General features: G+C 37.2%; 2 protein-coding genes across 2 annotated transcripts; both read right to left on the bottom strand.

Moving 5' to 3' along the window:
• Positions 1–2,427: 2,427 nt before the first annotated feature.
• Positions 2,428–3,360, bottom strand: LOC119809755 (olfactory receptor 150-like). The gene has a single exon (XM_038322842.1). It carries the CDS (start codon positions 3,358–3,360, stop codon positions 2,428–2,430), a length of 933 nt encoding a protein of 310 aa, XP_038178770.1.
• A 15,977-nt stretch (positions 3,361–19,337) lies between these two features.
• On the bottom strand, positions 19,338–20,270 carry LOC119809745 (olfactory receptor 150-like). The gene has a single exon (XM_038322821.1). The coding sequence runs from the start codon at positions 20,268–20,270 to the stop codon at positions 19,338–19,340; it is 933 nt and encodes a 310-aa protein (XP_038178749.1).
• Positions 20,271–26,630: the final 6,360 nt, after the last annotated feature.

Here is a 26,630-nt window from a genome sequence, read left to right as displayed (position 1 = left end):
ATCAATTTGGTGATTTCTTAGAAAATTAGGAATCAACCTATCCCAAGACTCACAAATACCACTTTTGGGTATACACCCAAAAGATGCTCAATTGTACCTCAAGGACATGTGCACAACTATGCTGACAGCAGCATTGTTTGTCATAGTCATAACCTGGAAACAACCTATTACCCCTCAACCGAAGAGTGGATAAGGAAAATGTGCACACTTACACAATGGAGGGCTACACAGCAGAAAAAATAATGACATGATACTAGTAACCCAGAATACTAGAATGCATGATACTGAGTAACCCAGACCCAGAAAGAGAAATAAATCATAAGTACTCACTCATAAGTGGCTTTTAGACATAAAGCAAAAGAAAAAAAAACCAGCCTACATTTCACCATCCTAGCTAATCTAAACAACAAGGAGAACCCTAAAAGAGACATACATGGATCTAGTGTACATGAGAAGTGGTAAAACAGAAAATCTTCTGAGTGAATTGAGAGCCTGTGGACCTTGGGTGAGCATAGGAGGGAGGAGAGAAGAAGATAGGGGAGCAGAGACAAATATATAGCTCACTAAAAACAATAAAAAGAATATGGTTTTGAACCCAGTTAAACATTATACTTTGCTGAGGGTGAAACTGTATTGTACTTTTACATCTGTATGGGACAGGTTAGACTTGAAATTCATTAACTCTGTGTGTTCTGTTTGTCAGATAGAGGCTCAAGATACATCATGCTTCTGAATCACATGGCTATTAGCCAGAAATAATTTGAAAGAACCAGAGATAGTCCCCGAGTTGAGAAGCATTGCCTGACATTGATAGACCGCACTTCTGTCTTTATTTTTGATGCATATTTTTCTCTCAGTGTTGTAGTTCTCCTTGAGGGTATTTATTTAACATCTCTTGTTTGTGGCAGAATTCTAATACATAAATATTCTATTGCCTATCAGTTTTCAAATATACCAAGGATAGATCAACCATGTCTTTTCTCATAATAATTATATATTTAATGCATAAATAAATACTTGGTAACAGAATGCATAGTTTTATTCTATTCAATCCCAATGAATATGAACAAAGCTGGATGTGATTTTGCTCCTATAACAAGAAAATTAAAAATTACATATACATAAACCTTGCAGGCAGATCCAAGAGGTAAAATGAAACATTAATACTTACACAGGTTTTACATTAACATACATACATATCACATAGCATATATGTGCATAGATGAATAGGTTAAACATATAGGGTAACCTTCTATAGTAAGAAAATCAGTTGTGAAGATATGTCTAGTAAGGAAAAGTTACCTAATTCTGAAGATTGCTTTCCAGAGGACATGATAAGCTGTCATAGCATAGACAAACCTATATTCTGGGTTTTAAGCTAATCACAAAGTTTGCAATATTTTACACCCATAATCAGACAGATGATGTTTCAGATGCTGAATAAACAGGTTCAAAAGCTCATGCAGAGTAAATCTGTTGCCAGGACTCTGAGCAGAATAAGAGATGGGACTGTTAGTTAAGGATGTCTAAGCTTGTTTTTTTTGTTTCTTTTTTGAATATTTTACTAATTATTTGAAAAATTTAAGCAATGTGTTTTGATCACTGTCCTCCCATTATCTCATTTTTTTTCCAGATCATCCTCCCCACTCCTTACTAATACAACTTGGTGTCGTCAATGAAAAACAAAACAAAGTATGGGATTCCAATTGTACTGCCTATATAGTTTTAGATCTGTGGTCATTCACTGGAACATGTTAGACATACGGGGACTACAGTCTTAAAGAAAACTAGCTCTGCCTCTTCCACCAGCTATCAATAACCAATAGCTCCTGAGGCAATGGTGGGACTCTGTGGCCACCTGTCCCCTTCATGCTGTGATTTGTCTTGTTGAGCTTCGCAGGTGTTGTGCCTGATGCCACAAGTACTGAGTTCCTACTCAGCTGTTCTACTGTGTTTGACAAACACTCTAATCCTCCACCACCATTGGCTCTTCCATTCCTCCACCTGTTCTTATGCAGTGCTTCTCAGGGAGAGGCAGTCATGACAGGAGGAGGAACATTTAAAACCACAGACAGAACTTGGTGATTTCATATATATTTATATGAAAGAGAATAATAGAATATAATCGCTTCAAAGGGTTTGTATATGGGAGGCCAGGGTAAAGGAGCGAATATGGGGGAGAGCTAACACCAACGACTTTCTGAAAAGAGTAATTTGAAAAACTTCTACTGCAGAAGATCTCTAAAGTGTAAGCATTAACACAACCTGTTTCCAGGATTTTAATTCCAGAGAAATCAGAAAGTAACAATGTTTTGCTAACTGAAATGGGACACAAAATAAAAAGGAAATAACTGTCTTACAGGAATTGAGAAGTTGTCCTTGGAAGAAATTTAAAAATGCAGGACATTTTGAGAAGGATAAAAATGTTCATGAGAATTTTTTTTCATACAACTTCTTTACAGCAAGTTTGACATCCTTATTTCTCAAGCTGTAGATCACAGGGTTCATCATGGGAACGATAATAGTATAAAAGACAGAGGACACTTTCCCTTGGTCCATGGAGCTGACTGATGATGGCTGTAAGTACATGAATGCAAGGGAACCAAAGAAGAGAGCAACAGCTGATATGTGTGAGCTGCAGGTGCTGAAGGCTTTGGACCTGCCTTCAGTTGATTTAATCTGAAGAATGCTAGCAATGATGAAGATGTAAGAGGTCAGGATAGTCAGAGATGGAACAAAGATGTTAAAAACACTGAAACACAGAACAACTACTTCATTAATAAAAGTATCAGAACAAGAGAGCTTCAAGAGTGGAAAAAGATCACAGAAGTAATGGTTTATTACATCAACCTTACAGAAATGTACTCTTAGCATGCAGACTGTGTGAGTTGTGGCACCAATAAAACCCATACTATACACCCCAAATATCATCCAGGAACAGACTCCATAGGACATTGTAACATTGTAAAGCAATGGGTTACAGATGGCAACATAGCGATCATATGCCATTGCAGCCAACATGTGACACTCTGCAATACCAAACACAAGGAAGGAGTAGAGTTGAGCCATGCATTCAGGGTAGGAGATGATGTTCTTCACTGTTACAAAGTTTCCCAGCATTTTAGGAGTAATAACAGTGGAATGACAGAGGTCAATTAAGGACAGACTGCAGAGGAAAAAGTACATGGGTGTGTGCAAGTGAGAACTGAATTGTATGAGGGTGATCATGCCCAGATTTCCTACCACTGTGACCAAATAGATTCCTAGAAAGATGAAGAAGAGAGGCAGCTGGTACTCTGGTTTGTCTGTTAACCCAGCAAGAATGAAGTCAGTCACTCTGGAAAGATTTGCTTGTAGCATTTTCTTCTGGGCGTTCTATGTAGAAAGAGAAGGAAAAATGAACCGGGTATCTATTACATTATCACATAGTGAAGCGTGAATAAAGAATACAAACTTTTATTTTGCCAAGCATCTTCAGTTTTCAAACAACTACTCCTACAAGTTAGCCATTAAGACTTACCAAAAATGGCACTTGCAATTAAATATAAGATACTTCTGTCCCTGTTTGTGCCTTCTTCCATGAAAATGGTAGTACTCAGTCTATAGATAACCTAGGTGAAATCTGATGCATTTAGTGGAGTCTGATAAGAACGATTCTTGTCTTATTTGCAATTCTCTCTCTATGACTCTATAGATAGAAAAACATTTTCAATGTTATAATAAGAGAAGCATCCACACAAAGACAAAATACCACCAGGCCCATAACACAGCCCATCTCACACATAATGATGGTCACCTAAAGGCTTTCTCTATAAGGATATGAACAGTGTAAGTTGTACTCTCTCTGTCTCCTCTCTCTTTCTCTGTATCTCTAAGCAACATTATAGTTAAATTTAAAACAATCAGGCAATAACAGAAAATCAAAAGGCATCTGAATTGGAAAGCATATAATAAAACTACCTTTATATGTATATGAATTATTTATACACAAAATTCCAAGAATGTAGGAAAGAAGCATAGTGGTTTATTTTAAAGGTCATAATGGAAGTGAAATCTGAGATCATGAAGAAAATCCAGCAATCATAAAAATCCATTTTAAATACTATGAAAAGTGATAATACACTTAAAAACAAACTAAAGACATATAGGCCTTTGCACTTTAAACACGGTCAAAAGGATAAATCAATACAAACATTGAAAGATCTCCAATCTAAATGAATCACAATATTGAACTTTGCAAAATGGCAATGCCTCTGAAACTAGTCTAAAAGTTCAGGGTATTCCTAAAGAACATACAAGATATTTCTATTACCAATGATGACATGTTGATCATATAAATTTTCCACAAAATGTAAGGGTCTGGGAATAATCAGAACAAACCTTAAAGAGAATAAAATTTGATTCAAGTTTCCCCAGTTGAAAATATACTGCAACCATTTATAATGCTGATATTACAACTGTGCCATGAGATATAAGGAAATTGACATTCTGGAAAAAATACACCTCTAAAGATTATTAAAGTTATGTGTTTAATATTAATTCAGTGTAGGGTCAATTTTTAAATACATGGGCAATTAGATGAAGTTGCATATTAAATAATAAATATGTAACCTTTCACATTATAAAAAAGTTTGAAAAATGGATTCTATCTATAAATATTTTATCTAAAAATAACATTTGAAAAAACTGCAATACTAGAACTTCATGCCAATAAAATTGATGATAGGCTCGAGGATAAGAAGTTACTCTCAGAGGCTACAGCATAAATAAGTAAATAAACAGATATATGAATAAAATTAAAAAATTGTGACTTTAAGGACATCATAAGTAGATAAAAATTATACACTCAATGGGAAACTCTTAGGAAGTAATATATCTTAGGAAAAACTTTTTACAGACACAATAAACTTTTATATCTGAATGATTAAGTGAACAAACAATCCAATAATACAAAGTCAGATGTTTTAAATTATGATTCTTGTAATGGAGATAGGCAAATCTTGAAAATATGTGTACCATGACGAATCATTAAGTACTTTTTTTTTTTACTTTTTAAATTTTTTTTGAGACAGCGTTTCTCTTTGTAACAGAACCAGTTGTCTTGGAATTAGCTTTTGTAGACCAGAGATGCTTCAAACTCAATAGATCTGCCAAATTCTGCCTTGCAAGTGCTGGGATTAAAGGCATATGGCAACACCACCTGACTACCATTAAAGACATTGTTATAGAAACTTCAGAAAGAAAAAAATTCCACATTGAGTGGAGGGGTAAAGATAAAATGGTAGGTGCTCACAAAGATGGGAAGAATCACAGCCTCAGACTCCTGGTGAGCTTAGAAAGTAATACAGAAGTTTCAGAAAAAAGTTTGAGAACCCTTCAAAACGTAAAGCATAGAGTTATCACCAACTCAAGCAATTCTATTACTTGACACACACCTATATGAATCAAAACCACACCGAAATAAAAAGTCATACCAAAGTGTCTGGAGGAGCCTTGCTTAATAGGCAACATTAGATGGAAGGTCTTATTGTCCAATACTTATTTTGTTCTGACTCTCCTGCTGCCTATCTCCTATAGAGAAAAATCATCCTCACTAAGGATCCACTCTGTACTTTTCTATAAAACCTTAAGAACAAATTAGAGACTGTTCTTCTTAACTTGAAATCAAACTCAGAAGTGATAGTATATACTTTTTTATGAAGTCTGTTTTATTTTAGCAAGTCTCCTAGTTTTGTCTCTATTAAATATGACTGCCTAAACATGAGGTGAATAAGACAAACAACCATAGACATGCTAATGTGGAGGGAGCAACAACCATGACCACCAAGTCCAGTCGGAATGGGACTGATGGAACAGGGGACCAAACCGGACTCTCTGAATGTGGCTGACGGTGGAGGAGGACTGAGAAACCAAGGACAATGGCAATGAACATGAACTCTACAGCATGGACGGCTCACTGTGAGCCTTGTCAGTTTGGTTGCTCACCTTCCTGGACTTAGGGGGAGCTGGGAGGACCTTGGACTTAACATAGTGAAGGGAACCCTGATGGCTCTTTGTCTTTGGAGAGGGGTGGAGTGGGGGTATGGGTGGAAGGGAGGGGAGGGAAGGGGGAGGAGATGGAAATCTTGAATAAAAAAAATGAGAAAAAAAAAGAAATTCAAAGTTTTCTAAATGTAGAACCATGAAAAACTCAACACAAATAAGTACTTTCTAATCCTAAAAGTGAAATACCAGGGCATAGAAAAAAATTATACTTAAGCAAATGCACACTCCTATGGTTTGAATAAAAATCTTGCTCAGTGTTCAACACTTGGAGCTCATTCATATTAGTCCAGGCTGCAAAAGCTTGTACAATCTCAGCTCTTTAGTTCTGCATCCATAGAACCCACAAGTTTGAAGGAAATCAGTCCAGGAACTTGTGAACTAACAAAAAATACTTAAAGTTTTAAATCTTGGTGTATTTATTTATTTTTAAATTCTTATTTTATTTATTGAAATTATGATATACTACATTATTTCTTCTTTCTCATTCCTCCCTCTTAAACCCTCTAAACCTAGTAGAGCTCTCTTTCAAATCTATGGCCTCTTTTTTCATTTATGTGTGCTTACATACATAGTAGTCTATTTTTATTAATTTTAGAGATGAATATGTTATAAGCATAATATCAAAATGTAAGGAGAATTTTTTTCTTTATGCTTTGAGTACTAATAGCATGTGTTATATATAAGTACTGTGTACAGCCTTTTATACTTCAATTCATCTGATACTACTAAATATTTGTACCCAGTGAACAAGCCCACCTTTTCTCTCTCAGCTTCTGTTTTCTGGCCATCATTATCATATTACTATTTCTATGGGTTTGTGCATTATAGTTACCTAATATAAATAGAACCATTTAGTAATCTCTTCTTTTGGGAATGGTTTATCTCACTTAACATAGTGTTTTCCAGGTTCACTCAAAGTTTGCAAAACTAAAAGGAATGAAGTGATGGGTTATAACAATTGTGATTCTGGCAAAATATATTTAGCACTTTGGTTTCATCATTATTATTTGATAGATTATGAAACCAATTTAGTTTAGCACATAAAACTGTTTAATCACTCATCTAAAGCTTGTACTTCGTCTTTCTCTCGTGTTTGTTCTCCTCCACATTGTGTGGTCCCTAAGTATTTTGAAGGGTTTTTTGCTAATGTTGTTGAATTTGTCTTGTACAAATGATAATTATGCTTCATGAATTAAAATGAATAACAATATTCTATAGTTATATACATTTAGAGAATATGTAAGACTACTCAGAGATTGAGTAATCTTGACTAATTATTTCCCAAGACCTTATATTTTAATTATCATGAAAAATATGTAATATAAATTTACACATCATACAGAATTTATTACAAAATTTTAAGAAAATTGTAATAAATGCTTCTATGGTGATAATGATTAAACAATATTGTTTGGCTGTGAATGGGGACTGACAAAATTTTGATTAAAAATCAGCAGAAAGTATTTATAGGTATAAAGTCCCTGCTCCTTAAAATGTTATAAGGGGAGAGGAAGGGAGTTCATAGAATGCATAAAATAATTGAGCAGGGCTACAGGAGTACAGCTGTTTGGTGCTTGATGTAGGTGTGTCTTCTATCTATCTGATGATTTCATTGGATAATTAATAAAGAAACTGCCTGGGCCATCTGATAGACCGGCCCTTAGGTGGGTGGAGTAGACAGAACAGGAAGAAGGAAGTGAGGTAGATGGCTCAGAAAGATGCCACGCCTCTCTTAAGTTAGGCAGACTGCCGTGCCTCTCCTCAGAGAGAAGCCAGACGCAATGAAGCTCCAGCCCAAGATGGACGTAAGCTAGAAACTTCCCAGTAAGGCACCACTTCGTGGTGTTACACAGATTATTAGATATGGGTTAGTCAAGACATGAGTAAGAGGCTGGAATTAATGGGCCAGGCAGTGTTTAAAAGAATACAATTTGTGTGTTGTTATTTCGGGTGTAAAGCTAACCATGCAGGAGCCGGGTGGGATGAAAAGCAGGCCTGCCCACAGCTCATCACTACAGAATGGCGCCCACGTGGATAACTGAATCCACAGAAAACTTGAGAAAGCTTGGGAAAGAATAGAGTAAAGCATGGCTTCTTGGTAGCAGCAATTTCTTGGGTCTGAACGTATGTTTTTCGGTTTTTAGCCGTAGCAGGAAAAAAAGTTTGCTGTTTTAAAATGCTGGCGTTCTGGTCTGTACTGCCAGGACAAACTCTGACTCTTTCAAGCAGGCTGTCCTGAGTAGGAAGTTTTTGATTGTTGTTTGACACTGTTGCAGCTTGCTTGCTGGCAGGGACCTTGAAATGCCATAGAGTTGTGGCGATAAACATGGCTCCTGCGGGTACCTCCGACTGGAGGCTAGAAAGCTAAGGCATGGGCTGGATCCAGCCGCCAAAGTTACTGCTTTAGTTCTACCGATATTGGTGGGTAAATTAAAGACTCATGTGATCAGAAAGAGAGAGATATACAATAAAGAGAGATTCAAAGATGAAGAAAACCTCTAAATGTTTTACAGTGTGTTAAAAATATACGCAAGCTAAAGGTTAAAGTTCTTAAAAGTAAAAAAAAAGGAAGTAGTTGGGTGTGGTGGTACACACCTTTAATCCCAACACTTGGGAGGCAGAGGTAGATTGACCTCTGTGACTTCAAGGTGTGGTAGCACACACCTTTAATCCCAATGCCTGGGAGGCAGGGACAGACAGATCTCTGTGAGTTCAAGGTGTTGTAGTACACACCTTTAATCCCCGCACTGGGGAGGCTGAGGCAAATAGACCTCTGAGTTCAAGGACAGCCTGGTCTAAAGAGTTATTCCAGGACAAAGATATACAGAGAACCTGTCTCAAAAAGTAAAAGTAAAAATAGAAAAAATAGAGGTTAAAACAAAGCCGCATAAGATGGAATATACACAGAGAATCTTGATACTGTGTACTATTATGCTCTCTTTGAATTGTTTGAATGCCGAGGAAGAAGCAACAGCTGCTAAAAGATATTTGTTTATAAATGCTGCTGAACTAATCCAACATAGATATTTTGAAAATACTTTGACTTCAGAATTTGGATCTAAGGATATGATACTTTGGAAAAGAGATTCTTCTTTTATTTTTACAGAAAATGAGACCCGTTGGATTGCTTCTATCCCAATATGGTATGATAGACCACGCCCTCCTGAAAGGTTGCTGTGAACACCTTCAGAAAATTACTTCACCCAACTGATGACTGAGATGAACCTGGCACACAGGTTACACCAAGAAAGATCTGATTAACAGCGTCCCCATTCAGCAGGAAGCAGTTTGGAGAGAAATAACTACGTCCATATTCCCAAATATTGTTTATCAATGTTCTTTTACATTTAAAGGGGGAGATGATATAGATATGAATAATTTACATTGGTATAAATTTTGCCTTATTGATAGAAATTTAAGGTCTACTTTGTTATATGTATATGTATTTCTAATAACGATTAAGGTATTGTGATTGTGTAGTTCATTTAAAAATGTAATGTATAATTAGGAAATATAGGTTGCTAATGAATAATCATTGATAATAGTTAAGCTTGTAGTCATGTTGGTTAGATTTTCTAGATATATAGAGATATATTTCAGTTAGATAGGCATACTTCATATCTTCTAAAGACTACAGAATATTGCATTTTAAATGTCTTAATAACTTAGGGTTTTTCATGACAATGAGACATGTCTGCTCCTGGCAGCACCAATCTACTTCAAGAGGAAGATGGGCATCGAAGAGGCTCCTTATTGAGTTTGATAGCCATTTGGGCAAGAAACTGCTCTTGCCTGGACTATTGCATAAACTGGACACAGAGAACCCTCAGAGACAGGACTGCTGAACTTGCCTAGAGGTGAGATGATCTCTTTGGGTTCCTGATTCATGAAAGAGTCTGCGAGACATTCTGCAGGACACAGCAGATAGTGACTGAACTGTCTTTGAAATTTCCTGCTTCATGGGAAACTCTGCTGGATACTGTGGGCCTATAGGCCGAAGATAGATGCCCCAACAATACAAAAGAACTTTGGGTGACTGTCCAGGCAGTGAGATGTCTCTATCATTTCTAGAGTTATATGGAAATTGCATATTTCTTATTTACTTAGGTAATATTGTGTTCTTCTGGAGTCTTTGATGGAGCTGAAGAATAGATAGTTATAGTTGTTTTCCTTTGTTATGATAAAAGATAAAGTAGATATAAATATTGTAACTGTAATTTTTGCATGATAACTGTTTTGTTATATGTAATTTTACTATGTTAAAGTGAAAGCTTTTCTTTTTTGTTTAAACAGAAAAAGGGGAAATGATGTAGGTGTGTCTTCTATCTATCTGATGATTTCATTGGATAATTAATAAAGAAACTGCCTGGGCCATCTGATAGACCGGCCCTTAGGTGGGTGGAGTAGACAGAACAGGAAGAAGGAAGTGAGGTAGATGGCTCAGAAAGATGCCACGCCTCTCTTAAGTTAGGCAGACTGCCGTGCCTCTCCTCAGAGAGAAGCCAGACGCAATGAAGCTCCAGCCCAAGATGGACGTAAGCTAGAAACTTCCCAGTAAGGCACCACTTCGTGGTGTTACACAGATTATTAGATATGGGTTAGTCAAGACATGAGTAAGAGGCTGGAATTAATGGGCCAGGCAGTGTTTAAAAGAATACAATTTGTGTGTTGTTATTTCGGGTGTAAAGCTAACCATGCAGGAGCCGGGTGGGATGAAAAGCAGGCCTGCCCGCAGCTCCACACTACAGGTGCTTAGTCTGGAAAAGGGATAGTGAAATATTTTTCAAGAGAATTGTAAACTTGGAAGGATAAGAAGAAATGCAGTGTGTTCATAAAATATTAATTTTATATTAAAAACACCAAAACATATCAAAATTTTCAAATGATTTATTATTAAAAAAGCAACGAAAAATGAGAAAAGTAATAGGAACTTCTCATGAATAGACACAGGCAAATTTTTTACTGTAGGTTTTCCAGTTTCTCACAGGGTTTCTAAACTGGAGTTATTTGTGAAACCTGAAGAATTGTTTGAAAGTAGCTTACCCATAGTATCTATATGACATAATAAAAATAAGAGTTGCTTGGTTTTGTTGTATATCACCTTAATGAAATATTTATAGCCACTGAAATACATTGTGTAACAACAAAATTCAATTCAAGCATGAAAAATGCGTGGGAGAAAGCTTGGTTCCAAACACATAAGTGATATGTTTGGTGAGAATTTGAAAATTTCTGTAATTTCTGAAATGTAGAGTTTACAGTGGTTGTCTCACATTCTGAGGTTGAGAGATTACAGGACAAATTGATATTAGTTGCTCACCTTTCTACTTGGAGACTTCCATCCCAGTGATATAGAGACCAAATTTTCTTAAATGAAACACCTCTTCGTGTCATTGGTGTGAGTAATTCAAAATAAAATATGCCTCATTGTTATTTGCGGGATCAGAACATAAATCCTATGTTCTGAGTTCTATTATAAATCTAATGTCATTAGTCTCTGGTATCTTCCTAAGGCACTTACTGAAATGATGATATTTTCAAAGAAATTTTTGATACTTAGGAGTTGTCATAAAAATTTGTAGAAAGAAACTCTTCAAGGATTTCCTTCCACTGGGCATGAGATCTCAGGGGAAAATCAATTAAGATATGTTATGGTTGATACTTTCTTTTTGCCTCCCTTGAGTATAATTCTCTGTGTTTGCAAATAGTATCAACCTTTGCATTTGGGGCTAGAAACTGAGGTACCTCCATGACAACATCCCATCTGAAAATAGTCTCTAAAGTATATGAGGACATTTTTTACTGTTTTGTTTTTTATCTTTTTAATTAAGGTTTGGGGAAATAATAATGCTTTGTTATTGTCATCAAAAATTGTTCCTTTTATGTTCTGTTATTATTTCAACAGTAATACATAGTTTCTTTCTTTCTTTTTTTTTTTTTTTGGTTTTTCGAGACAGGGTTTCACTGTAGTTTTAGAGCCTGTCCTGGAACTAGCTCTTGTAGACCAGGCTGGCCTCAAACTCGCAGAGATCCGCCTGCCTCTGCCTCCCAAGTGCTGGGATTAAAGGCGTGCGCCACCACCGCCCGGCAATACATAGTTTCATCTATGGAGAAGAGCATGTTGACTTTACTAACTTTGGCAATAAATAGAGATTACAGGAGTATAAACAAATAAATTCTGAAACTGATTTATTTAAAATATTTAATTGTAGAATGATATTTTATGGGTACAGGTGAAAAATCTTAGTATCACTATAAGCAAAAAAGAGGAATGAACCCATATAATTATAGGGAATGTACTGTTTATTTTATGTGGAAGTCATGGACAATCAATGGAAACTTCTAATCTAACCCATCTGGTATAAATCCAGATGAAAATGCATTATATTACTGATTTTTATCTTACAATAGACACTTTTATGTGCATTGTGCAATGATAATTATATATGTATCTTCATAAGGGCTTTGTTTATTGATTGCTTTTAACTGATCTGACTAGTATGAAAGGTATCACATTTCTCCATCACTATAATTGATTATATAATCAATATAACACAGAATTAAATACTGATTAATCAGTAATTCCAACTCAGAGGCTGAGGGAAACGGGAAATTGTTATTTACAGGGTGGCTATCAGGCATTTTAACAAACCTTACTGTATTAAAATTGGCCAGAGCTTAGACCATTACAACCGCAATAAGCCACTTTCAGACATGTATTCTTAATAAACCAATTAACCAAACAAGAAATGGTGAAAAGCAGAAAGAACTTGTTTCAATGGGAGCACATTGGGAAGAGGAATAAAGAGGTCCAGTGAGTCCATCTGTGCAATCCTAACATGAAAGTTAGGTTTAGATATAAGGTACGAGAGTTGCCTAACTAAACAGTCCTGCCAAGTGTTGTATAAAAATTGAACCATTCCATTTTGGAGGGAAGCCCACTTAGGGAAGACTCAGGAAATAAGCAAGTCACAAGTAAAAGAAGTTAAAAGTATTTATAATGCTTGAAAGGCCCCTTCCTTCTTTAAGTTATATAATATTAATAACAATGATTGACATGGGTAAGAGATTGAATACTATTTTTTTATTGAACTCTACATTTTTCTCTGCTCTCCTTCAACATTCCCCGCAGGTCCCCATGCTCCCAACTTACTGAGGAGATCTTGTTTTTTTCTACTTTCCTTGAAGATTAGATCTATGTAAGTCTCTCTTAGTGTCTTCATTGTTGTCTAAGTTCTCTGGGATTGTGATACGTAGGCTGGTTTTCTTTGCTTTATGTTAAAAACTACTTATGAGTGAGTACATGAGATAATTGTCTTTCTATGTCTGGGTTGCCTCACTCAAAATAATGTTTTCTAGCTCCATCCATTTTTTTTTCTGCAAAATTCAAGATGTTATTTTTTCCTGCTGTATAGTACTCCATTGTGTAGATGTACCACATTTTCCTTATCCATTCTTTGGTTGAGGGGCATTTAGGTTGTTTCCAGGTTCTGGCTATGACAAACAATGCTGCTATGCACATAATTGAGCTCATGTCCTCATGGCACGATTGAGCATCCTTTGGATATATACCCAAAAGTGGTGTACTGGGTCTTGAGGAAGGTTGTTTCCTGATTTTCTGAGAATTGCCACAATGACATCCAAAGGGGCTGTACCAGCTTGCATTCCCACCAGCAATGCAAGAGTGTTCCCTTTACCTCAAAACCTCTCCAGAATAAGTTATCATCAGTGTTTTTGATCTTGACCATTCTTACAGGTGTAAGATGGAATCGCAGAGTTGTTTTGATTTGCATTTCTCTGATGACTAAGAATGTTGGATATTTCCTTAAGTGTTTTTCAATTCCTCTGTTGAAAGTTCTCTGTTTAGGTCCGTACTCCATTTTTTAATTTGATTATTTGTTCTCTTGATGACCAATTTCTTGAGTTCTTTGTATCTTCAAGTAACTCTAACCAAACAAGTGGAAGAATTTTAATAAGAACTTTAAATCTTTAAGAAACAAATTGAAGAAGACACCAGAAAGTGGAAGGATCTCCCATGCTCTTGGGTAGGCAGAAGTAACATAGTAAAAATGGCAATCTTACCAAAAGCAATCTACTGGCCCAATTAAAATCCCAGCAAAATTCTTTACAGACCATGAAAGTACAGTAGTCAACTTCATATGGATTAGCCAAAAACCCAGGATAGCAAAAACAATCCTGTACAGTAAAAGAACTTCTGGAGGCATCACGGTCCCTGACTTCAAACTCTTCCACAGAGCTACAGTACTGAAAACAACCTGTTATTGGCATAAGAACAAACAGAAGGACCAATGGAACCAAAGAGAAGACCTGGATATTAATCTACACACATTCAAAGACCTGATTTTTGACCAAGAAGCAAAAAATATCAAATAGAAAAAAAAATCATATTTAACAAATGGTGCTGGCATAACTGGATATCAACGTGTAGAAGAATGAAAATAGACCCTTATCTATCACCATGTAAAAAACTGAAGACCTCAATACCTCAATATAAAGCCTGCCACAATGAACATTATAGAAGAGAAAGTGGGAAGCACACTTGAATGCATTGGCACAGGGGACCACTTTCTAAATAAAACCCTAGCAGCACATACACTAAGAAAAACAATTAATAAATGGGACCTCCTGAAACTGAAATGCTTCTGTAAAGCAAAGGACACGGTCAACAAGACAAAACGACAGCCTACAAAATGGGAGAAGGCACTAACTCCTTTTCAGATAGAGGTCTGATCTCCAAAATAAATGTATAATTTCTAAATAATATTCTTGCCCTCTTGATCCATTTTCCTGGTTTATTTTTAGCTTCTATAACTGAAGTTGAAGTAGCTTTGAAAACATACTGGCCACAAGATGTTCGCCTCAACATAAAAAACGTTTGGTATCTGGTTCAAGTTTAACTCAAAAAGGAAAAGTATGCAAATGTTAGATTTCATAAAACATTTATAAAATGTGATTTCTACTATGCTGATTAAAATTCAAGTGATTAAGTTCATTTTTTTCTGCTGTGTAGTATTCCATTGTGTAAATGTACCACATTTCCCTTATCCATTATTCTGTCGAGGGGCATTTAGGTTGTTTCCAGGTTCTGTCTATGACAAACAATGCTGCTATGAACATAGTTGAGCACATGTCATTGTGGCATGACTGAGCATCCTTTGACTATATACCCAAAAGTGGTATCACTAGGTCTTGAGGAAGATTGTTTTCTAATTTTCTGAGAAATAGCCACACTGACATCCAAAGGGGCTGTACCAGCTTTCATTCCCACCAGCAATGCAGAAGTGTTCCCTTTTCCCCACAACCTCTCCAGCATAAATTGTCATCAGTGTTTTTAATCTTGGCCATTTTTACAGGTGTAAGATGTAATCTCAGAGTTCTTTTGATTTGCATTTCTCTGATGACTAAGGATGTTGAGCATCTCCTTCAAGTGTCTTTCAGCCATTTTAGATTACTCTGTTGAGAGCAACACTATTAATCTACCTGAAAATCCTATGCGCTCTCCAGAAGTGACATCCATGAATCATTTTTAATTATGTAGTAGGCATTTTAGAAATTGAGCTGCCTTTGTATCATTTATGACCCTAGAAGTAACACTTTGGGGATATCTTGTAAGCAATCACAAATGAGTCGCTTAATTAGACTTGGGAGGGGTGCATTTTTCGGTCTCTACTTGGAATATTTGGTTTCATCTTCCAAGGAAAAGTCACATACTCAGCATAGTTGGTGTCTAAACAGGGAGCATCAGATCCAAGGGTGATTTGTTGTATTGCCCCTGCTACTGTTGACCAAAAGATATAGAGACATGAAACCAAGGTTTATCTGTGAAACAGGGATGTCTGAGAAGGTAATCATGATATGGCCACCTTTGCCTGTTTGAGGTAGGATTGTGTGACTCCTCACAGTGGGCTGTTTATATGTGTTAAGAAGGATCATAGAACATGAAACCAAGGTCACAACTTTGTGAAAGAAATGTATTTGGGTGGAATCCTTGGACAGACATTATTTTCTACCTGGTATTTGGTGGCATCCCTCCTTGATGAATGAGCTTCTCTCAGCGAAGGGAGTGCTATTCCTTGTCCAGGTGACAAATTAAAGAACATATTGCTATCTTTCAAAATAACATATTCGGGATAGGATCATAAACAGGCTTATTTCTGCTGCATGGCTTTTGTGGTAGGAGATTGAAGAGTTCTTTGCAGCTAGGTTTAAAGACATAGTCATGGTTAGTTTTATGTTTATCTTATTTAAGCTAGAGTAATATGAGAGGTGGAAACCTTAATTGAGAATTGTTTTCTTAAAGATTAGGTTACAGGCAAGCCTTTCATGCATTTCTTGAAAAGTGATTGATATAGGAATGCCCAGGCCATTGTGGGTAGTGCTGTCTATCCCTAGGCTGCTGGTGCAGGCTTCTCTAAGAAAGTAACCTGAGCAAGCCTGAGGAACAAGACAGAAAACTGCAGTCTTCTATGTCCCTGAATCAACTTCAGCCTCCAACCTTCCCTGTTTGAGCTCCTGCCTTGATGGTTTTCAGTGACTTACTGTGATATGGATGCATTATATATGTGAAATAAACTCAAGTTAATTTCCTCCCCTAAGTTGTTTTGGATCATGGTGTTTCATCACAGCAATGGAAACCCTAAGATTGGAATGAAGATTTGACAGACACACACTCAGAAAAGTCAGGTGGGCTCTCATCATTCTAACGGTGGCATGAGCTACACAAGAATCTCAGTGTGCTTATTAGATATGGTTCAGAGGGAAGCATTATAGAGTCTCTATTGGAGCAACTGTTCTCTGGATCATGGTGAGTTGGGATTTTCTCTGACAATAGTCTGTTGCAAGAAGAAACTTTTTGGTGAGAGTTGGGAGCTGCACTTATCTGTGGCTGGAAGAATAGGCTTTAAAACACAGTTAGAAATTCTACTTTGGTGAGGATGAAACTGCATTGTGCTTTTAAATATGTATGGGACAGGTTAGACATCACATTCATTAGCTATGTACTGTTCCCAAATAGTGACTCAAGGAACATCATTCATTTGATTTACATGGCCATTAGCCAGAAACAAATCGAAAGAGTCATAGGCAGTCCCTGAGTTGTAAAACATTGCCTGGGAATGGTAGGCCACACCTTTACCTGTATTCTTTTACATTTTTCTCTCTCTTTTTAGTAATTCTCTTTGAGGCTATTTAGTATCCCTTGTTTGTGGTAGAATTCCAGTATTTAAATATTCTATTGCCTATCATTTCTTAAATTTATAAAGGGTAGTACAAATGTATTTTTTCATAATATTCATACATTCAATAACATAATCATATCCAGTACCCTGAGCATGAAAAAGCTGGATGTTATTTTGTGCCTATAGCTATAAAATATAAATTGCATACACACACACACACACACACACACACACACACATTTATAAACCTTGCAAGCAAGCATATCCAAGCAATAAAATGAAACATTCATGCCTACACAGGTTTTACATTAGTATATACATATATTACATAGCATAAATGCACATATAGGAGTGGATAAACATATATGGATAACTTTCTATAGTAAGAAAACTGGTTGTGAAGAGAGGACATGACTAGTACAGGAGAAAGCCTCTGACTTGTGAAGATTTGGTTTTAGAGGATGAGATAAACTGACATAGTATTAGCATCCCCATGTTCTGGGATTTATGTTGATCACAAAGTCTGCAATGATTTGCATCTGTAATCAGATAGATGATTTCAGATGAGGTATAATTAGGTTTAAATGCTCATGATGAGTAAATCTGTTGCTATCACTCTGCACAGTATAAGAGGTTTTACAGATAAAAGCTCTGGGCTTGCTTTTTTTTGGTTTGTTTTTGTTGAGTATTTTAATTAATTATTTTAAATTGCATATAATGTGCTTGATCACCTTTATCCCCTTACCCCATCTTCACCCAGATCTTCCTTCCTATAGCATAAATTCTAATTGGTATTAACAATAAAAACACTGAGTCAGATATAGGAGTTAATGCTGAAGATCAGAGAAGCAGAATGCCCAGCCACTAGAGTTCTTACCACTACCAATGCTTGGACTGAAGGGGTGATCCTGTCTCCAGGAATGTGAAGACTGCATCTCCAGACTGCATCTGAGCTCATCTCCTCATGCATATCACTTCTCATCTTTCCTTCCTGATTCTGATGTTGAAGAGATGAGGCACCACCATCTGCCTCTTTTTCTCTTTGAGAGTGGATAAATCTAGTGTAGACTAAGGTGGCCTTGGACTCCTGCCTTCTGCCTTTATTCACTAAGTGTTGGCATTAAAGGTGTGTGTCATCACAGCCTGACCTCTTTGTCTAACTAGTGACTTAGCTCTGCACTCTGATCTTCAGGTAAGCTTTATTTGTTAGATCACAAACAAAATATCACTACACCTCCACATTCTTTACTAACCCAACGTTGTGCCCTCATATAAAATAAAATAAAATAAAATAAAATAAAATAAATAAAACACCATTCCCATTTGTACTGCCTATATAGTTTTAGGTGTGTGGCCATTCACTGGAGCAAATGAGACATACCAGAGATCACTGCGTTAAGGAAAGCTAACTCTCCCTCTCCCAGTAGCTATCTATAACCAACAGCTCCTGAGGCAGTGGTGGGACTCTGTGACCACCTGTCACCTTCATGCTGTGAATGTGTATTGTTGAGCTTGTGCAGGTCTTGTCCTATTGTGCCTGGCAGTCACTATAGTCCTGCACCACCGCTGGCTCTTATGTTCCTCCCAACTGCACTTGTGCAGTGTTTCCCAGGGTGAGACTGGCATGACAGGAGGAAGAACTTTTTAAGGCACAGAGACATAACTTGGTGTTGACATATGTAAAGGGAGAAACAGGATGATGGAACAGAATAGCTTTAATGGGTTTGGAGACAGGAGTTCATGGAAAAGGAGAGAATATGGGGAGAGATAACACCAAAGACTTTCTGAACAGAATCAATTTGAAAAACTTCTACTGCAGAAGATCCATAAAATGTAAGCATATTCACATAGGATTGTTTTCTTTTTTCTTTTTTTTTTTTGAGACAGGGTTTCCCTGTAGTTTCTAGAGCCTGTTAGGATTGTTTTCTTAACAGAAGATTTAAATCCCAGAGAAATCAGAAAGAAAGTAACAATGGCCAGTTATCTGAAATAGCACTAAAATAAAAAGTAAATGCCTAGAATACAAGAACTGAGAAGTTATCCTTGAAAGAGATTTAAAAAATCTTGGGTTGTTTTGAGAAGGTAAAAAAATTTTCATGAGAAAATTTTTTCATTCAACTTCTTCAGGGCGAGCTTGACATCTTTATTTCTCAGGCTGTAGATCAATGGGTTCAGCATTGGAACAATGATAGTATAAAAGATAGATGACACCTTTCCTTGGTCCATGGAGCTGACTGATGATGGCTGCAGGTACATGAATGCAGCAGACCCAAAGAAGACAGCAACAGCTGACATGTGTGAGCTGCAGGTGCTGAAGGCTTTGGACCTGCCTTCAGTGGATTTAATCCTGAGGATGCTGGCAATGATGAAGATGTAAGAACTCAGGATACTCAGTGTAGGTAAAATGATATTAAAAGCACTTAGACATATAACTACTAATTCATTGATAAAAGTATCAGAACAAGAGAGCTCCAAGAGTGGAAAAAGATCACAGAAATAATGGTTTATTACATCAGCCTTACAGAAATGCACTCTTAGCATGCAGACTGTGTGAGTTGTGGCCCCAATAAAACTAATACCATACACCCCAAATATCATCCAGAAACAGACTTGATAGGACATTGTAACATTGTAAAACAATGGGTTGCAGATGGCAACATAGCGGTCATAAGCCATTGCTGACAGCATATGAGCCTCTGCAATTGCAAAAACAATAAAGAAGTAGAGCTGAGTCATGCATTCAGGGTAGGAGATGATGTTCTTTACTGTTACAAAGTTCACCAGCATTTTGGGGGTAATCACAGTAGACTGGCAGAGGTCAATTAAGGACAGACTGCAGAGGAAGAAGTACATGGGTGTGTGCAAGTGAGAATTGAATTGTATCAGGGTGATCATGCCCAGATTTCCTACCACTGTGGCCACATAGATTCCTAGAAAGAGGAGGAAGAGAGGCAGCTGGTACTCTGGTCTGTCTGTTAACCCAGCAAGAATGAAGTCAGTCACTCTGGAAAGATTTGCGTGTAACATTTTCTTCTGGGAGTTCTATGTAGAAAGAAGGAAAAATGAGGTAACTATCTGTTATATTATATACTGAGGTCTGAAGGAGAATTCAAGTTTTCATTTGGCCAAGCATCTTTAATTTTCTGATAACTACTGTTACATGTTAGTCATTAAGTTCCAACAAATGGCACTAGTAATTAAACATACGGCACATCTATTCCTGTTTGTGACTTCTGCCATAAAAATGGAAGTACTCAGTCCATGAACAACCAAGGAGACATCTGATGCATTCAATGATGGAATCTACTAAGGACTTTTCATGACTCATTTGTAGTTCTCCCAATCACTAAACAAAGAGAAAACTTTTTCTGTGTTATAATAAGAGCAGCATTCACCCAAAGACAAAATACTGCCAGGCACATACACAACCTTCCCATATGTAATGGTGGTAATCTAAAGGCTTTCTCCATAAGGTTATGAACAGTGTAATTATTCTTCTCTCTCTTTAACCAACATTATAGTTGAAGTTAACATTAAGGCAATCAGGTAGGAACACAAAATCAAAAGGCATCTTAATTGGAAAGTAAATAATAAAACTACCTTTACATATATATGAATTTATTTTGTATATAGAAAATTCCAAGAAATCTGTAAGAAAGAAGCACTGTAATTTATTTAAAAGGACATCATGGAAGTGGGATCTGAAATCATCAAGAAAATTCAGCAATCATAAAAATACACTTAAAATATCATTAAAAATATTAAAACACTTAGAAATAAAGACATTGCATTTGAAATTATCAGCATTGTCAAAGGGACAAATCATTACATACATGGAAAGACATCCCATCTTCATGAATCACAATACTGAATATTGTGAAATGGCAGTAACTCCCAAACTAGTCTAAAAGCTCAGTGTAAACCTAATCAAGATAATTTTATTATCAGTAATGACATAATGATTATAAATCTATACAAAATAGAAGGATCTGGGAATAATTAGAACAAACTTGAAGGAGAAGAAAGGAATTTAAAGTTTCAAGTTCTCCCCATTGAAAATATACCACAACCACATAATATGCTCATAATATAGATGTGTTGCTAGACATAAGGGCAATCTGTAAAAAATACATCTACAGATTATTAAAGTTATGTGTTTAATAATAATTTAGTATAGAAATAATGTTTTTCCATTATATGGCCAATTAGATGAAGTTACAATTTAAATAGTTAATATGCACCTCTTCATATTATGAAAAAGTTAATTAAAATGGGTGGTATATGTATATATTTTATATAAAAATAGCATTTGAAAGAAAACTGCACTACTAGAACTTCATGCCAATGAAACTGGTTATAGTTTCTTAGTTAAGTTTTCACAATGGTCACATGTTCCATCAGTCCCATTCCAAGTGGACTTGGTGGTCTCCCATTAGTTCTGTCCTGCCATCTCAGTGGGTGAACGCGTCCCTCATGGTTCTGACTTTCTTTTGGTTGCTCACCTTCCTGGACCTGGGGGGAGTTGGGAGGACCTTGGACTCAACATAGTGTAGAGAACCCTGATGGCTGTTTGGCCTCAAGAGGGAGGGAGTAGGGGTGTGGGTGGAGGGGAGGGGAGGGAAGGGGGAGGAGGAGGGGAGAAGATGGCAATTTTTAATAAAAAATAAATAAACTGGAAAAAAAAAGAAAAAAAATGAAATCTCAAATACTGTAAAAAAAATAAAAAAAAATTGACATGCTTCTCAACTGAAAAAAAAAGTTTTCACAATGGGAGGCTACAGCAATAGATAAATAAATAAAGAAAATAATTAGTTGGGAGTCATTTAAAATAAAAATAATTTGTACCTTTAAGGATATCATATATAGGCAACCATACCCTACTGTATCTGTGACCACTGAAGTCTTAGCCCTGGCTGCCTTTGAAAAGGTGAATGTCTGGGTGCCCAGCTGGTCTCATAGGCACATCCTGTACCTCACCTCCACCCACCAAACCCCAGAGACCCAGAGCAGCCTCCCCACAACCTTCCTGAACTGCCTCTGTGGCACTGCATCTGGAGTCTCAGGCCTGACTGTCCCTGGAGAGGTGAATGTTCAGATTCCTGGTTGAGAGCCCTTCTCTCTAGGCATTTCCCATGCCCCATCTTAACCTACCAAACCCCAGAGATCCTGGAGCAAAATCCCCACTCCTGCTAATAGTTCCCACTGCATCTGCTACCATGGGAGCCTTGGCCATGACTGTTCCTGGAGAGGAGACCCCAGAGCTATATGAGTGACCACCATAGACATAGCCCACGTGTTCCTGGGAGAAGCTACAGGCTTCACCCACACCAACTGGAGGAAGAGGGATCCCCTGAAGCACAGGCCTCACTTACACCCATTGAGAGAAGAGATGGGGAAATGACAGTGTAAGAATACATTTAGAATATAAAGAAAAATATGGCAACACTGGAAACTAGTGTTTCTACATCAACAAGACCTGAACATCCCAGCACAGATGAAATAGAAGAAAATGACCTAAAAAATAACATTATGAAGATGATGGAGATGCTTAGAAGAGAAAATGAAAAATTCCCTTAAAATGGAAGAAAAGACAAAGAAGACAAAAATTTTCAATAAATCAGCAAATTCCTCAAAGAAAGCCAAAAAACTCAAAAACAAACAAACAAAAAACAGGCAAAGGAAATGGTTCAAGACTTGAAAACTGAAATAGAATCAATAGAGAAAACACGAACAGAGGGAAATCTGGAAAAGGAAAATCTGGGTAAACCATCAGAAACTACAGATGCAGGCATAACCAACAGAGTATAAGAGATGAAAGAGAGAATCTCAGACACTGAAGATATGGTAGAGGAAACAGATTCATTGGTCAAAAAATTGTTAAATCCAATAAAATCTTAACAGAAAACATCCAGGAAATCTGCGACATATGAAAAGATCAAACAAAAGCAATCATGTACAATAGAGAAACTTCCAGAAGTATCACTACTCATGATTTCAAGTTCTATTACAGAGCTATAGTAATGAAAACAGCTTGGTATTGGCACAAAAAGAAACAGGTGGTCCAATGTACTCAAATCAAAGATCCTGATATTAATCCATACACCAATGAACATCTCTTTTTGACATATAAGCTAAAATTATATAAAGGAACCAAGAAAGTATCTTCAACAAATGGTGCTGGTTAAACTGGATGTTGACATGTAGAAGAATACAAATAGATCCATATCTATCCACATGCTCAAAACTCAAGTCCAAATGTATCAAAGACTTCAACATAAATCCAGCCACACTAAATCTCATAGAAGAGAAGGTAGGAAGTAGCCATGAATGCATTGGCACAGGAACACCCATAGCGTAGACACTGAGATCAATAGTAAATAAATGGGACCTTCTGAAACAGAGAAGTTTCTGTAAGACAAAGGACACAGTCAATATAACAAAACGGCAGCCAACTAATGGGGAAAATCTTCACTATCCCCACATCTGACAGAGAATTGATGTCCAAAATTTATAAAGATCTCAAGAAACTTTACATCAAAATACCAAATAATCTAATTTTAAAATGGGATACATATCTAAACAGAGAATTCTCAACAGGAGAATCTCAAATGCCTGAAAAGTACTTATGTAATTGCTCAACATCATTTGCTGTCAGGGAAATGCAAACCAAGATGATTCCGATATATCATCTTACATCTGTCACAATGGCGCAGTTCAAAATAATTAATGGCAGATTATGCTGGAGAGGATGTAGAGCAAGGGGAACACTTTTCCATTGCTGGTAGGAGTGCAAACTTGTATGACCAATTTAGAAATCAATATGATTTTTTCTCAAAAAGTTGGGAGACGATCTACCTGAAGAACTAGAAATTCCACTTTTGGGCATACACCCAAAGTTTACACAAACATATCACAAGGACATTTGCTCAGTTATGTTCATAGCAACATTATTCATATTAGGCAGAACCTGGAAACAACCTAGGTGTTCCTCAACCAAAAAATGGATAAGGAAAATGTGGTACATTTGTACAATGGGGTACTACTCAGCAGCAAAAAGCAATGGCATCTTGAAAGTTGCAGGCAAATGGATGGATCTAGCAAAAAAATATCCTGAATGAGGTAACCTAGAACAGAAAGACAGAATATGTACTCACTCATAAGTGAATATTATACATAAAGCAAAGGATAACCAACCTAGAGTCTATAACCCTAGAGAAGTCAGGAAAAAAGTTGGATCCTAAGAGACATACTTGGATCACCCTGGGAAGGGGAACTAGGTAAAATCTTCTGAGTAAAGTGGGAGTGTGGGGGAAGGGTGAGATGGTGATGGAGGACTCTCATTGGTTAATAAAGAAACTACCTTGGCTTTTTGATGGGGCAGGATTTAGATAGGTGGAGTTGACAGAACAGAATGCTGGGAAGAAGGGAGGTTAGTCAATCACCATGCCTCTCCTCTCTGGGACAGACACCATGGATCCAGCTACCAGTTCATACATGCTGAATCTTTACTGGTGCTACACACATTACTAAATATGGGTTAAAGCAAGATGTGAGAATTAGCTAATAAGAGGCTGAAACTAATGGGCCAAACAGTGTTTAAAAGAATACAATTTGTGTGTTGTTATTTCGGGGCATAAACTAGCTGGTGGCCAGGAGCTGGGTGGGATGAAAAGCAGACCTGCCCACAGCTCCTTCTACAAGATGGTAGAAGGAGAATAGAGATAGGAGAGGTGGAGGGAGGAGAACATAAGGGATTGGGAATGTCAAATTTGGGGAAGGATGTTGACATAAATCTAACTTGCCTGATTCTGTAGCTGTTCAGTCCTAAAGTACTACAGAGAGGCTTATATTAATTATAAACTGCTTGGCTCATTTGTTCAGGCTAATTATTAACTAGCTCTTACAATTTAAATTAAACCCATATTTCTTATGTATGTTTAGTGGGAGAGTCTTCTGTTTGTGTTGATTTCATTTGTTAACAAAGAAACTGCCAGCCCATTTAATAGGCCAGCTGTTAGGTGGGTGGAGTAGACAAAACAGGAAGAAGGAAATGAGGTAGATGGCTCAGTTAGTCGCCATGCCTCTCTTCTCTGAGATGGATGCAGGTTAAGATCTCTCCTGGTAAGCAACCACCTCATGGTGCTACACAGATTACTAAATATGGGTTAAAGCAAGATGTGAGAAATTAGCCAATAAGAGGCTGAAACTAATGGGCCAGGCAGTGTTTAAATGAATACAGTTTCCATGTAATTATTTTGGGTAAAGCTAGCTGGGTGGCGGGACACAGCCCCGCCACTCCATCTACAGTTTAGCCACATGGCATGGTACCTTTTCTCAGTAAGGCATTCTCATCTTGCTTTTTCTGTGTTTGGCTGGTGACTGCATCTCTGCCTTTTCTTTTCCCAGAATTCTACTAGTCTGGTCATCACACCTATACTTTCTGTCTGTTTATTGGCCAATAAGCTTTTTATTAAACCAGTATAAGTGACAAATCTTTTCAGTGTAAAAGAGCATTATCCCATAGCAGAAGTACCAAGAGGGTGAGAAAGTAAAGAGATATCTTGACAGAGGGAGACATTATGGGGTTAGCAAGAAATCTGGCGCTAGGGAAATTCCCAGGAATCCACAAGGATGATCCCAGTTAAGAACCTAAGCAATAGTGGAGATGGTGCCTTGCCTTTCCTCTGTAAGCACATTGATGAATATCTTAATTGTCATCATAGAACCTTCATCCAGGAATTGATGGAAGAAGATGTAGAATTCCACAGCTAAGCACTGGGCTGAGCTCCTAGAGTCTAGTCATAGAGAGGGAGGGCTGATAATATGAGCAAAGTGGTAGAGACCATGATGGGGACACCCACATAAACAGGTGACCCAATCTAGTGGGAGCTCACTGACACTGGTCTGACAGCTAGGGAACCTGCATAGAAATGAGCTAGGCCTTCTGAATGTGGGTAACAGTTGTGTGTCTTGGGCATTTTGTAGGGCCACTGGCTGTGGAACCAATATTTATCCCTAGTGCATGAACCAGCATTTTGGAACCCATTCCTCATTTAGGGATACCTTGCTCAGCCTAGATACATGGAGGAGGGTCATGATCCTGCCTCAAGTGATGTGACAGACTTTGTTGCTTCCTGAAAGGAGGCCTCATTCTCTCTGAGGAATGGATAGGGAGTTGGGTGAGGAGATATGGGAGGAGAGAGAGAGGAGGAGAAAAAGAGGAAACTGGGATTGGTACACAAAATAAAAGATTGTTTTAAATAAAAAAGGACAAAAAATAAAGAAAACAACAGAAAAAGTGACATCATAGATGAAAAATAGCATACGCAGTGGGAAACACATCTCAAGTAATATATCTTGATTTATTGATAGTTGTAAAGAACCTAT

The sequence above is a fragment of the Arvicola amphibius genome, chromosome 3 (assembly GCF_903992535.2).
Source record: "Arvicola amphibius chromosome 3, mArvAmp1.2, whole genome shotgun sequence".
Taxonomy (NCBI): Eukaryota; Metazoa; Chordata; class Mammalia; order Rodentia; family Cricetidae; genus Arvicola; species Arvicola amphibius.
The sequence above is the reverse complement of the archived record's forward strand: the minus strand, read 5'-3'. Positions and strand labels throughout refer to the sequence as shown.

Coding starts and splice junctions, on each gene's coding strand:
- LOC119809755 (XM_038322842.1), bottom strand. CDS start 3,360: ATGCTACAAGCAAATCTTTCCAGAGTGACTGACTTCATTCTTGCTGGG.
- LOC119809745 (XM_038322821.1), bottom strand. CDS start 20,270: ATGTTACACGCAAATCTTTCCAGAGTGACTGACTTCATTCTTGCTGGG.